Raw genomic sequence first — 14,043 nt, 5'->3', positions numbered from 1 at the left:
GCCCATTAACCAAGCAGACCTCTTCCAAGCCAGGAAGCCAGACGATGGTCTCCCCATCATGCAAGCACCTCCAGTCTTTGGAGTGACTTTCCTGGATCTCTCCTCCCTCAGATTTGGGGACCAGGAATCCCACTCCTCTCTCCACAGGATCACTGCTCTCTCACCTCCCAGTCCTCCTCCCATACTGACTCAGGGTTGAGGGCAGCGTTGACTGTGCTCCTGGAAGGACTGTCCCAGCAAACATCGACGGGAAGCGGCTAGCCTTAATGCTGGTGGCTCTCTCAGCATGGGGTCTGGGTTATTTAGAGCCTATCAACTTGTTTTTGGCCTTATCCAGTTTCCAGACAATAGGAAAAGCCCCACTGCCATTCTGCTGCACCTCCTTCCCCTTTTACTATCATTTTCATTGTAGGAAACAGGCTACCATTAAGACCCGACTATCCGCATCTGCTGTCAGGGGCACGATGGAAAAGGCTGCACAAATACTGCTTTGGGCTTTCCTTGAGGCAGCCCTGGCCCCCCACCCCGTTTCTACATTCCACACTAATCATGCTTTCCCTGGGGAACCTTCTTGCAGTAGCTCTGGCCACAGCCTAGTACTGCCTTTCCTCTGTAATATATCTTATAAGAAAATGGCTTCAGACCTCAGAATTCTACATTGGTTTTACTCATTTAACCCTCAAAATGCTAGGACACTTCACTGTCGTGATATTACATACACCCTGCAACCCATCTCCTAGAACTGTTGCCTGTGACGTCCTTTGTCCCAGCGGGTCGAGACACTAACCCGTCAGTCTCCTCCCCATCCTCCTCCTCTTTACTCCAGGCTTTAGTTCTTACCAAAAAAGCCCTCTCCTCTCCTCTCCACTATCCAAATACTGTGAGTGCTTTCAGTGCTGCCACACCCACGATGCCCTACCTGGCTCTTCCCGCCTGCGCTGGTTTCTTAATGCTGGGATTACCACTTGGATATACCCCTTAACTGTCCTTTCTCTATGACTCTCTTTTTCTTTTTCAAAAATAATACCTAGTCACAGACCTAACTGACCCCATTTTGGCTAGCACAGGGAGGAAATAAGCCTCTTCGCAGAATCCTGTGCAAAGCAATCTCACCGGCGTGCTTATCTCATTCAAGCCAATAGCTGTGAGCGACTGCAATGACATTTTGATGCGAGGCAGTTACAAGATTGAGGGAAAACTGCCAGGCATATCCTTCAGTGCCTAAAAGTAGCGTAATCCTGGGAAAACAAGAGAGATCCAGAACGAATCTGAGTGAGTTATATAAAGTTATTCACATAAAAGAGTTTATGACTTTAAACAAACAGCTAAATCTCATTGCTTCATTTTCCCCTTCTGCTTAATGAAGCTTGTTATTTATAAAACTTAACACTTAAAAATCTGTAAGAAATTCATGTAAAGCATGTAATCCTACAGTGCCTGGCACTTGGTTGTAGTCTCAATAAATGGTTCGTAATCAAAATTTGGAAGTAAAACTTGGGAGGAATTTAAAGAAAAGGACATTTTAGCTGTTTCAAGGCTACAAATGTTATGGGTTCTGTCAATCGAATCTGCCATCACCTAATCTCTGAGTCCCAGTTTCTTTATCTCTGATTTTCCTTCTCCGGGTCCTCGTCTATGAATGATGGATTAAAAGAAAGTGTCTATGTGAAACTGCCTCTTACATACCAGATATTCACTAACAGTGAAGGATGAATTAAGCTGTATGTAATCAGAGATAATTAAACATAAGTTAAAATTATAGACATTAATCAGCTATGTATTTCAGTAAGACTAACTCCATTGAACTATCTAATGTGAATTTTTTCTCAATGACAAACCAGTATCATTAAAATTTTGCTCAAATGCTGGCATATTATCAATCTCATTTATTTTTATATTTGAAGTGTTATTAAGAAATAAATTTTGGATCTAGTTCACTAAAAATGATAATCTCTAAACAATAGATGGGGCCCAATTCATTAAATATTTCCTTTTGCTTTTTACTGTATTTTCTCGACTACAGACATGGGCGGAGACAACAAGACTACAGTCACAGGATTCCTCCTCCTGGGACTCTCTGGCCAGTCAGGGCAGGAGGAGCTTCTCTTCGGGCTGTTCCTGTGGATGTACCTGGTCACCATCGTCGGAAACTTTCTCATCATCTTGGCCATCACCTGTGACAGTCACCTCCATACGCCCATGTATTTCTTCTTGGCCAACCTCTCCTGTGTCGACATCTGCTTTTCATCAGTCACGATCCCCAAGATGCTGCTGAATCACTTACTGGGAAGCAAGTCTATCTCCTACGTGGACTGCATGGCCCAGATCTACTTCTTCATCACTTTCATCAACATGGATAGCTTCCTCCTGAGTGTGATGGCCTATGACCGCTACACGGCCATCTGCCGCCCCCTCCACTACACCACGATCATGAGGCCTGAACTCTGTGTCCTGCTGGTGGCTGCATCTTGGCTCTTTACAAACCTGCACGCTCTCCTACATACTCTTCTCGTGGTCCAGCTCACGTTTTGTTCCAGCAATGCCGTGCATCACTTTTTCTGTGACCCCTATGCAGTTCTGAAGCTCTCTTGTTCTAATACCTTTATCAATGACCTGATGGTATTCACTGTGGGTGGGCTGATATTTCTGACACCATTTACATGTATCATCATTTCATATGCCTACATCTTCTCTAATGTATTAAAATGCCCATCTGTTCAGGGAATAAGGAAAGCCCTGTCCACGTGTGGGTCCCACCTCACCGTGGTCTCCCTCTTCTACGGGGCAATCCTGGGGGTCTATATGCACCCTTCGTCCTCCTACTCAGTACAAGACTCGGTGGCCACTGTCCTCTTCACAGTGGTCACTCCCCTGGTGAATCCCTTCATCTACAGCCTGAGAAATCGTGACATGAAGGGAGCTTTAAGGACACTAATCTCTGATTCCAGAAGTAGAAAATTTCAGAGATGAGAGGATTCTTGAATATCATGCTTTTTTCATTTTACATTCAGAGAGACTGAGTCCCTCAGCTTCAATCTCATCCATGACTACTCCTCTAATTAATGATACGTGATTACAGTCATGCTTTTAAATATGAGGCTGGTAGGTGCTCATAAGTCATGAAACCATTAATTCATTGTCTGTAAAAAGGTGTAATTCTAAAACACTTACTGTACAGACAACAAAAAAAATCACAAGACATACTTGGATATATTCTGAGGGAATGGGTCCCGCAACCCTGTAAGACAGTGGCCACCGCAATGATCTGGGAATCTCAGAGAATTTGGGGGCTGCTTCTCCTCAGTGTCAACTGACCTCTGTGGCCTCACATTAGGAGATACTAAATTATCCCCAATTTACTAAGGCACAGGGAGCTGTACAAATAGCGGTTATGGGCTATCAAATGATCCTGTTACATTCACAGCCTTTGCTCATTGCTGAAGTAGGTAATTTCTCCTCTGTTCCAGACTGAATTTCCTCCCCCTACCTCTCACAGCTCAGAACCTACCCCTACACGATTCCTCTCCTCCACCACCAATCTCACCTCTTGGTGCTGTTCCCAGCACAGCTGTCGGGGATGGGTGTCAGGGACGAGTTCCAGGAAGCTTCAGAGAGCAGACAGACGTCCTCATAGAAATCCTGGCATCCCCTCAAGCTTAGACGGGCTGAGAGATGCACAGACTCCCCCAGTGCCAAGCACCCAGTGTTACCCAGCATCGCAGGGACATGGAAACATGAATGAATTACAAGATTTGACTTGGAACCCGGGACTTCTGACTGCAAGTCCAGAGTCTGTTCCAATCCACGGGCCAGGTTTCCAGGAGTCCTAGCATCTTCCCCCAGTTTACATTGAGGGCTGATAGCCCCCCAAGGCCAGTTTCCACCTCTGCTTTCCTGCGGTCTAGCGAGCACTCACCTAAATCTCCAGGGGCCAGTCTTCAGTGCCCCTCCCCTCACCAGCCCTCTCTCCCTCCTCAGTCTTCTCTACTCTCGTGGGTGATCAGTATTCATCGCCCTCACCATCAGCTCCTTTATGACTTGGTCCCCACACTGACCAGCTCTTACCTTGACCACAGCAGCAGCTTTATGGTGGACCTGACTGCCTCCTGCCCTCCCTACACATGTCTGTCCTGCACACAGGATCAGTTCAGTCCTCCCAAAGCACTGATTGTATCCTGTCTGCCAACCCTTATAGAAATATTGAAGAGGCCAGGATAAACCCAAATGTTACCTACAAGTACAATGCCTAACACGATCTGGCCCTGAGTTATGTTTACAACGTTATAGGTTATCCACGCACATATTTATCTATTCCGTGACTTGTCGCTCCTAATTCTCTTCCTCTTTCCTTCATTCATTCTCTGCTGAAAGACTCCCTTGATTTTTTAAGACTGTAATAACTGTGCGTTTCCCTTAACCCCTTTGCTGAGCACATTCCACACACGTGTACTGAGCACACAGCGTAGTCCTTAGATGTAGTACGTGAACTCCCACATGTATGTTGGCGCCGGTGGTGGTAAATATGTGATAAAGTTGACGCAGTGTCCTGAACTGTAAGTTTTCTTTTAGAAGTAGTTTAGCGCCGATGTTTGAGGTATAATAAAATGGACTAAGGCTGGCGCTTAACGTCACGGGACTCATTCTGGTCTCATCATATTCCTCCTTGTATTACGCGTAACTGCATGTGTGTCTCAGCCGGTTATGACGCTACACATCCGTTTTGAGAAAGTACCATAGCGTATGCGTGGGCACACCCCCTGGAACGCTCAGTAGGGTTTCTGTTCACCCTAATAATCATGGATTGAAAAACCATCGCTGACGTGGTAGGCAAGCCTAATGGAAAGAGGGGAAGTGAACATTTCTAGACACAAAAAAATCAGAGGGGTGAAATTTTTTTTTCTTTTTCCCTGCCTCAGGTTTATTTGTACAAACAGCACAGGTGGACATGAGCCCCATGCAGCCCAGGGGTCACACCAGTCCTTCTAGCCTCACGTCAGCAGATGAAGGCCTCTACTCTGGAGCCTCTCTGGGGGCCTGGGTGTCTTTAGGAGCCTGAGCCTGAGCCTGAGCTGGAGCTGCAGCTGGAGCTGCGGCCTTGGTCTGACTGTTGGCCTTGGCCTTTGGCCGACAGGGCCTGAGCCCCTTGGCGATGCGGGCAGGAGCACGTTTCCTGAGCTTGGGGTGAGCAGTGCAGGCGAGTCGAAGGAGCTTGCAGCTGTTGCCCTTTGGGACCTTGGGCTTGGCCCCCTTGGGCTTTACGAGAGCCCTGACAGCCTCAGCACGTGCGCTCGTGGCCTTGGCACCTTCTTCAGGCCCTTCTTGTTGTGCTTCCTGGCAAAGCGCTTGTTCCTCAGGAACTTGGGGTCCACCCCCTTACGAGATTCGTATCGTTGTGATCAGGGTTTTTTGATGCCGTTTCTGTGCCATTTTCGGGACTGGTTGTGTGTGGTGTGGTTCTTCGACTTGGCCATGTCTGCACCGGGGCCAGGAGACCCTGAATTTCCAAATCAAGGGAACTAGAGTACTAACAGGGTTACTCCAGAACATGGAAAGATTTCACTGAATTCTGGGATCCAAAGAGGCAGTAGGGTTGAATGAAAAGAGCCGTGTTTGGGGTATAGTTTTACTGCTCAGTCCCTCTCTCCCTCAACTCTCAGTCAACAGCTGGTTGTGAGAAGGAGGATGAGGATAGAGAGAAATCAGTGGACTGACTATAGGGTACACAGTCAAAGGGAAAATCATTCTCTACCCACATGCTCCTTACTGATTCATCCCAGGGGAGAAGTCGTCATTCACCAGTCAGAAGGTCCTGTCGGACGGGGAAAAGAAATCTTAGCAATAGAGTGTGAGCAGAAAGAGGAAAGGCCTCTGTCTTGCTCGGGCTGGCGTGGTGTGAGAGGTTATATGCTGTTTAATTCTACCAGAGCTTCAAGTCTTTAATCCTCCTTCTTCTGGGGACCACCTTCTAGGCAGCGTCACTGGCTCCCTGCCTCACTTCTCGTGGGTCAACTACTCAGGGAACTGAGGGGCAGACAGGGAAAGGAGTTTACTCACGGGGCCCAGGTAGAATCAGCCTTTGCTGTGGTTTTCTGCGTGTGAGATTCTCACAGGACATGAACTGGTCATAAATTAAAGCTCAGCTTCATGTGAGGCCTCTAGTGCCCTCTCCCCCTAGAAGCAGAGCAGCGCCAGGCTGGCAGAGAGCCCCTCTGAGATCAGCCAGGAAATCAGGATTGTGTCTGGGAATACATCCCCCAGGACCTGAGTTAGCAGAGACCAGGGTTGTGCCAGGAGCCTCCTCTCTACAGCTGAGGGTCCCCAAAGGCACCAGCCCCACATCCCCATAGGCAAGTTCCGTCTAGTACTAATTAGCCCATAGGGGACGCGCCTTGTGAGCCAATTAAAATGCCTTGGGGGCCGGGAGCGGGGAGTTAGACTTCATCTCACTGCATGTTGCAACAGAGGCTCATCCCTCTTCCCAACATATCTCCCCAGACGCCGCTCTCCCTGGAGGGAGCAGGGATGGCTGCATGTCACGGCCATTGGAGATATTTTCAAGTTTCACATCCTTCTAACTTGTTCTTCAAGTGTCTGCTCCAAGGCCGCACCAGTCAAGGGTTGTGAGCAGGAGAGCCCCGCACTGTCTCCTGTGAGCTGCGGCAGCCCTTCCTGCTAGTCCCTGGCGGTTGCAACCTTGTAGAGACTCTTACTGTCCTGCCTGTAGCATCTTGTCTCCCTGTGCTTGAGGGCAGAAAGCTAAGCTTTAGAGGGACTTTATCTATCACACTGTCAATCAGTCTTCCCAGGTGACTTTGTTCTCAGCATTGGCCCTTTGTCACCTGAAAGCTGGTGTTGTCCAACTGATGAACTCTGACTCCTAATAAATCTGGCTACCTGGGATAACTTTTCATGTGTGAGCCACACAGAGGGACTCAGTGTACTGCCAAACCCATTTTTAAAACAGGCCATCTTTTACTCACACTAAACGTCAGGCTTTTCATGCTTCTAGTCAAAAACCATCATGATTTCTAAGTGTGAGATACAAGTGATACGTAGGCATGAACCTGCCCCTACGTTGTGGATACATCTGCCAAGAAGGATGTGAGGTTATTTTTGTTGCATGAAAGCAACTGCAGATGTCTCTTAAGAATTCAGACTCAATTATGGTAGCTCACAGAGAAAAAAATGTGACAATGAATATATATATGTTCATGCATAACTGAAAAATTGTGCTCTACACTGGAATTTGACACAACATTGTAAAATGATTATAAATCAATAAAAAATGTTAAAAAAAAAGAATTCAGACTCAAATCCCACAATACAAAGTACAGATCAAATCCCACAATACAAAGCATGATGACAACACAAACTATGAGTTGTCCTTCTGGGCTCACTTGTAACCCCACTGTGACAAGGGCCACATGAGGTTTGGCACACCAGCTATCACACAATGACATCCTGAAAGAGTGAAGCCCTGACCAAAGGGGCTGTGGGGTCTGTCTGAAACAAAGCCTTCTCTTTACAGATGCACAGTGAAGCCAAAGCAGAGGGGCAGCTGTGCACACACGGGCTGGTCAGTGGGGACGGTGAGGCCGGGAACAGAGTTTCCTTACATTTTCCCGGGGCCAGAAACCAGAATAGTCTTGAAGAGGTTTGCACCTAGAACCGAGCACCACATCAACAGGCCAATAAAGTTCACCTGTGGTCTTTCCCATTTGCTGGTTACATATCCCAGTGTAACACTTGGGGAACATTTTCTGCCATCTTTTCACATTAGGTCTTCCCATTGCAACTGCCAGTGTTTTGCAGTATTGCAGCATCATCATTCCCCAGCTCTGTGGGGGACTGGCAGCTCTAGTGTGGATGTGCTCCAGCCTCATGGAAATTATACAACACACTCCTGAATAGCCAATGGGTTTAAAAATAAATCAAAAGCTAAGTAAAACAACACATTAAAACAAATGAAATTGGAAACACAACATACCAAAACCTATGGGATGCTGCAAAAGCAGTTCTGAAAGGAAAATTCATAGCAGTAAATGCATATATTAAGAAACTAGGAAGATCTGAAATAAACAATCTAACTCTATGCCTTGATGGACTAGAAAAAGAACAAACTAAGCCCAAAGTTAGTAGAAGGAAGGGGAAAAGAAAGATCAGAGTGGAAATAAATGAAACAGAAACAAGTGAAACAATAGAAAAAAATCAATAAAACTAAGAAATGATTTTTCAAAAAGATAAACAAAATTGACAAAACTATACATAGACTAAGAAAAAAAGAGAAACAACTCAAATAAATAAAATCATAAATGAAAGAGGAGACATTACAACTGATATCACAGAAATACACAGAAATCGTAAGACACTACAATGAACAACCATATGCCAAAATATTGGATAACCTAAAAGAAATAATAGATAAATTTCTAGAAACATACAACCTAACAAGACTGTATCAGAAGAAACAGAAAATGTGAATAGACCAATAACAAATAAGGAGACTGAGTCAGTAATCAAAAACCTCCCAACACAGAAAACACCAAGATTGGATGGCTTCACGGGTGAATTCTTTCAAATAAAAATTAATGCCATTCCTTCTCAAACTCTTCCCCAAAACTGCAGAAGAAGGAACACTTTCAAACTCATTTTGCAAGGCCAGTATTACCCTGATACCAAAGCCAGATAAGGACACTACTAAAGAGTAAGGTATGGACCAATATCCCTGGTGACAACAGATGCAAAAATTGTCAAGAAGATATTAGCAAACTGAATTCAACAACGTATTAAAAGGATCATACACCCACAACCAAGTTAGATTTATCCCTGGGATGCAAGGATGGTTCAACATGCTAATCAATAAACATGATACATTATACTAATAGTGTAAAAGGTAAAAATAATATGATCATCTCAATAAATGGGAAAAAAGTGCATTTGACAAAATACAACATCCTTTCATGATTAAAAAAACCCTCAACAAACAGGATATTGAAGAAACATGCCACAACATAATAAAGGCCACATACAGCAAACTCATATGTAATTATATACTCAACAGGGAAAGACCAAAAGCTTTTCCTCTACGATCAGAAATAAGACAAGAGTGCTCACTCTCACCACTCTTACTCAGGATAGTACTGGAAGTTCTAAATAGAGCAATCATGCAAGATAAAGAAATAAAAGGAACTTAGTAATCAAAACAACATTGCAACTGGCAGAAAAAGAAAAAGACATGTAGACCAATGGAACAGAATTGAGAACACAGTAGTAAACCAATGTACATAGAGTCAACTAATATTTGACCAGGAAGCCAAGAATACTCAATGGAGAAAAGACTGCCTCTTCAACAGATGATGCTGGGAAAACTCGATATTCACATGCTTAAAAATAAAATTGGACCCTTATCTTAACCACTCACAAAAAGTAACTCAAAGTGGGTTAAAGACTTAAACATAAGACTTGATACCATAAAACTCCTAGAAGAAAACATAAGGAAGAAGGTCCCTGACATCCATCTTGGCAATGATTATTTTTGTATAATGACACCAAAAGCACAAGCATCCTGAGCAAAAATCAACAAGTGGGACTACATCAAACTAAAGAGCAAAAGAAAAAAATCCAAAAATGGAAAAAGCAAACTTCATCCAAAAAAATAAATAAATAAAGTAAACAACCCAATCAAAAAATGGGCAAACACTTAAATAGACATTTCTCCAAAGAAGACATACAGATGGCTAAAAGGTACATGAAAAGATGCTAGACACTTCTAATTATTAGAGGAATGCAAATCAAAACTACATTAAAAAGTCTACAAATAATAAATGCTGGAGAGGGTACAGAGAAAAGGGAACCCTCCTACACTGTTGGTGGGAATGTAAATTGGTGCAGCCACTATGGAAAACAGTATGGAGAGTCCTTAAAAAACTAAAAATAGAGTTACTGTATGATCCAGCAATCCCACTCCTGGGCACATATCCAGAAAAGACAAAAACTCTAATTCAAAAAGATACATGCAGCCCAATGTTCATAGCAGCACTATTTACAATAGCCAAGATATGGAAGCAACCTAAGTGACCATCAACAGATGATTGGATAAAGAAGATGTGATACACACACACACACACACACAATGGAATATTACTCAACCATAAAAAGAATGAAATACTGCCATTTGCAGCAACATGGATGGACCTAGAGATTATCATAGTGAGTGAAGTAAGCCAAAGACAAGTATATATTATATTGTACTGTATTATATTATATTATATGTGGAATCTAAAAAATTATACAAATGAATTTATTTTAAAAATGTAAACAGACTCACAGACATAGAAAACAAACTTATGGTTGACAAAGGGGAAAGAGGGGGAAGGGATAAATTAGTAGTATGGGATTAACAGATACACACTACTATATACAAAATAAACAACAAAGATTTACTGTATAACTCAGGGAACTATATTTAATATCCTGTAATAACCTATAATGGAAAAGAATCAGGAAAAAATATATATATAATATACACACACACAAATAACTGAATCACTTTGCTGCACACCTGAAACTAACACAATATTGTAAATAAACTATACTTCAATTTAAAAACGGCAACCTTCTGAATGGGAGAACATATTTGCAAACCATACATCAGATAAGGGGTTAGTGTACAAAATACGTAAAGAATTCATACAGCTCAATACCAAACAAACAATGCAATTTTTTAAATGGGCAAAGGAACAAAAAAGATGCTTTTCCAAGGAAGACATCCAAATGGTAAACAGGTACATGAAAAGATGGTGAATAGCACCAATCATCAGGGAAATAGAAATCAAAGCCACAATGAGATATCATCTCACACTTGTTAGAATGGCTATCATGAAGAAGACACACAGTATCAACTGTTAAAGAGGATGCAGAAATAAGGGAACACCTGTTCACTGTTGGTGAGAATGTAAATTGGTTCATCCATCAAGGAAAACAATAGGGAGTTTTCTCAAAAAATTAAAAATAGAACTACATCTGACCCAGCAGACACCACAGGCTGAAAATCCACTGCATGCAACATACAGAACCCCCAGAAATTACACATGAGACCCATGAAGAGGCATGAAGGACAGCCAAGCCTGTGCAGAGAACTCCTGAAACTTACAAATCTTTTTACCTTCTGCTTCCACTATAAAGATTCTACTCAATAGCCAATCAAGGAGACAGATCTGAGAATTGCCTCTTGTCTCTGTTTGGTGGCCCTACAATGAAGCATTTTCTTTCTGCAAATGACCACTGCCTGGGTACTTGGTCTTTCCACTGCCCAGCAGGCAGTGAGCCCCTTGTTTGGTTACACTGTCAATTCTGTTGATCTTTTCAAAGAACCAACTTTTTGCCTTCATTGATTTTTTTCTTTTTTAAAATTTCCTATTCTCTCAATGAGACTATGTGATGCTCAGTGGAAGGGGCTCTCAACCAGTTGTTCCGTATCTGCAGTCTCCCTGGTACTCTCTGCAAATCAAGCATGGTGTTCTCGGTGATTCAAACTCAGATAAGATGGTTCTTTGGACACCGGATCACCATCTTCTCAGTCTGCTGACTTTCCAAATAAAGTCACCCCAGCACTCTGTCTCTTGATTTACTGGCCTTTTGTGGGGTGAGCAGCAAGAACTTCAATTTGTTAACAGTATCGTTAAGAAAAAAATACTACCAAAGCAATCTACAAAACATTATTTATTAAAATTCCAATAGCAGAATTTTTTTCCTTGCATAAATATAAAAGCTAATTCACATAAATTCACTCTCAAATTCACATGAAATTGTAAGGCACCCTGGAAGAGCCAAGTTGGAGGACTCATTCTTCCTCATTTCAAAGTCACTACAAAGCTACAACACAGTGTCGTACTGGCAAAAGGACAGACACACAGATCAACGGAGTAAAATAGAGTACCAGAAATAAACCCTTATACATGTCGTCAATTGATTTTTGTTTTTTAAATGTTTTGCCTCCTGCATCATCTCCTGGGCCACTGCCTCTCAGTACCTTGCATGTTTCCTGTGAGATTCCTCGCCCCCATCAGACCCACATGGGCTGCCATGGGGCAGCAGCCAAAACAAGGCTGGTCCTTCGTGCCCTTCAGAACCCACCTACAGTCAACTGATTTTTTACATGGGTTCCAAGATCACTGAATGAGGAAAGAACAGTGTTTTTCAACAAATGATGGCTGTATATTCATATGTCAAAGAATTAAATTGGATCCTTACCTTATACCAAATTAATTGAAAATGGATCAAAGCCATAATATAAAAATGCATTTATCAAAAACCTACAGAATATACAACCCCAGTAGTGAACCTGACTGGGCTGAACTGTATCCACACTCCAAATTCATATGTTGAAAGTTGTAACCCTAGTACCTCAGAATGTGAGTTTATCTGGACATAAGGGCTTTACAGAGGTAATGAAGGTAAAATGAGGACATATAGGTGGGCCCTAATAAAATATGCCTGGTGTCCTTATAAGAAAGGATTAGGACACAGATAAGTGCATGCACAGAGGAAAGGCCATGTGAAAACAAAAGGAGAATATGGCCATTTACAAGCCAAGGAGAGAGGCCTCAGAAAGGAACCAACCCTGCTGACACCTTGATCATGGACTTCTAACCTCCATAACTGTGATAAAATAAATTTCTCTTGTTTGGGTCACCTCGTCTGCAATATTTGTTACGGCAGCCCTGGCAAACAAATGCACTCATACATGCAACTGTATTTTTCTAAAATAATCAGGAAGACAAAGGATTCCAGGACAAAATGCAGACTCTGACAATTGGATCTAAGTGTTTTACAAATATATGATGTAACCTCACTGAAGAGGACTGGGAAAAAGAGCTGTCCTAAGTAACTTTGGAAAACAGTATTTTAACTGAGTATTAAAAGGTTAAAGACAAAGAAATTGTACATTATCACTGAACAGCAATTGATAAATTTGTTTCTTACAAGGTGATAGGTTAGCAATTCTGAAACTACTTTACATGTATATTAGGCTTGAACAATAAGTAAATTAATTATAGATAATGGAAATAAGATTTATCACTGTCAAATAAAGAAGTTATAAATAAAGGATACATATAGATTAAGAGTGAAAGGATGGAAAGGGATATTCCATGCAAATGGAAAAGCCAAAAAAGTAGCAGTACTGATTTCAGACAAAATAGACTTTAAAACAAAGGCCATAAAGAAAGATTAAGAAGGACATTTTATAATGATTAAAGGAGCAATAGAAGATGAGGATATCATACTCCTTAATATATAAGCACCCAATACAGGAGCACCTAAGTACATAAAACAATTACTAACAGAGATAAAGGGGGAAATGGATGGGAATACAATCATCGTCAGAGATTTTAACACCGCACTAACATCACTAGACAAATCTTCCAGACAGAAAATAAATAAGGCAACAGAGAAATTAAATGATACAATAGAAAAATTAGATTTGGTGGATATTTTCAGAGCATTACACCACCAAAAAATAGGATATACATTCTTTTCAAGTGCACATGGAACGTTTTCTAGGATTGATCATGTACTTGGGCACAAAAGAAATGTCAACAATTTTAAGAAGATAGAAATTATCTCATGCATCTTTACTGACCACAATGCCATGAAACTAGAAATCAACTACAGAGAAACAAAGGAGAAATAAAGGAAAGCATGGAGATTAAACAACATGCTATTAAAAAAATCAATGGATAAATGATGAAATCAAAGTCAAAATTAAAAAATACCTTGAGAGAAATGAAAATGAAAACACAATCACACAAAATTTATGGGATGCAGCAAAGGCAGTGCTGAGAGGGAAGTTTATAGTGATACAGGCCTTCCTCAAAAAAGAAGAACAATCTCATATAAACAATCTAACCCACCAGCTAAAAGAATTAGAAAAAGAAGAGCAAAAAAACCCCCCAAAAGTCAGCAGAAGGAAGGAAATAATAAGGATCAGAGAGGAAATAAATAAAATAGAGATTTAAAAAAATAGAAAAAATCAATCAAACC

The 14,043-nt window shown here is 42.0% G+C and overlaps 1 protein-coding gene and 1 pseudogene across 1 annotated transcript; one reads left to right on the top strand and one right to left on the bottom strand.

Moving 5' to 3' along the window:
* Positions 1-1,352: 1,352 nt before the first annotated feature.
* Positions 1,353-3,190, top strand: LOC102507815 (olfactory receptor 1361). Its single transcript, XM_032464916.1, has one exon. The coding sequence runs from the start codon at positions 2,026-2,028 to the stop codon at positions 2,968-2,970; it is 945 nt and encodes a 314-aa protein (XP_032320807.1). The 5' UTR covers positions 1,353-2,025; the 3' UTR covers positions 2,971-3,190.
* Positions 3,191-4,265: 1,075 nt separating this feature from the next.
* Positions 4,266-7,202, bottom strand: LOC116658959 (annotated as a pseudogene).
* Between the last annotated feature and the right edge of the window lie 6,841 nt (positions 7,203-14,043).

Source organism: Camelus ferus, chromosome 22, assembly GCF_009834535.1.
Source record: "Camelus ferus isolate YT-003-E chromosome 22, BCGSAC_Cfer_1.0, whole genome shotgun sequence".
NCBI classification, from domain to species: Eukaryota; Metazoa; Chordata; class Mammalia; order Artiodactyla; family Camelidae; genus Camelus; species Camelus ferus.
The sequence above is the reverse complement of the archived record's forward strand: the minus strand, read 5'-3'. Positions and strand labels throughout refer to the sequence as shown.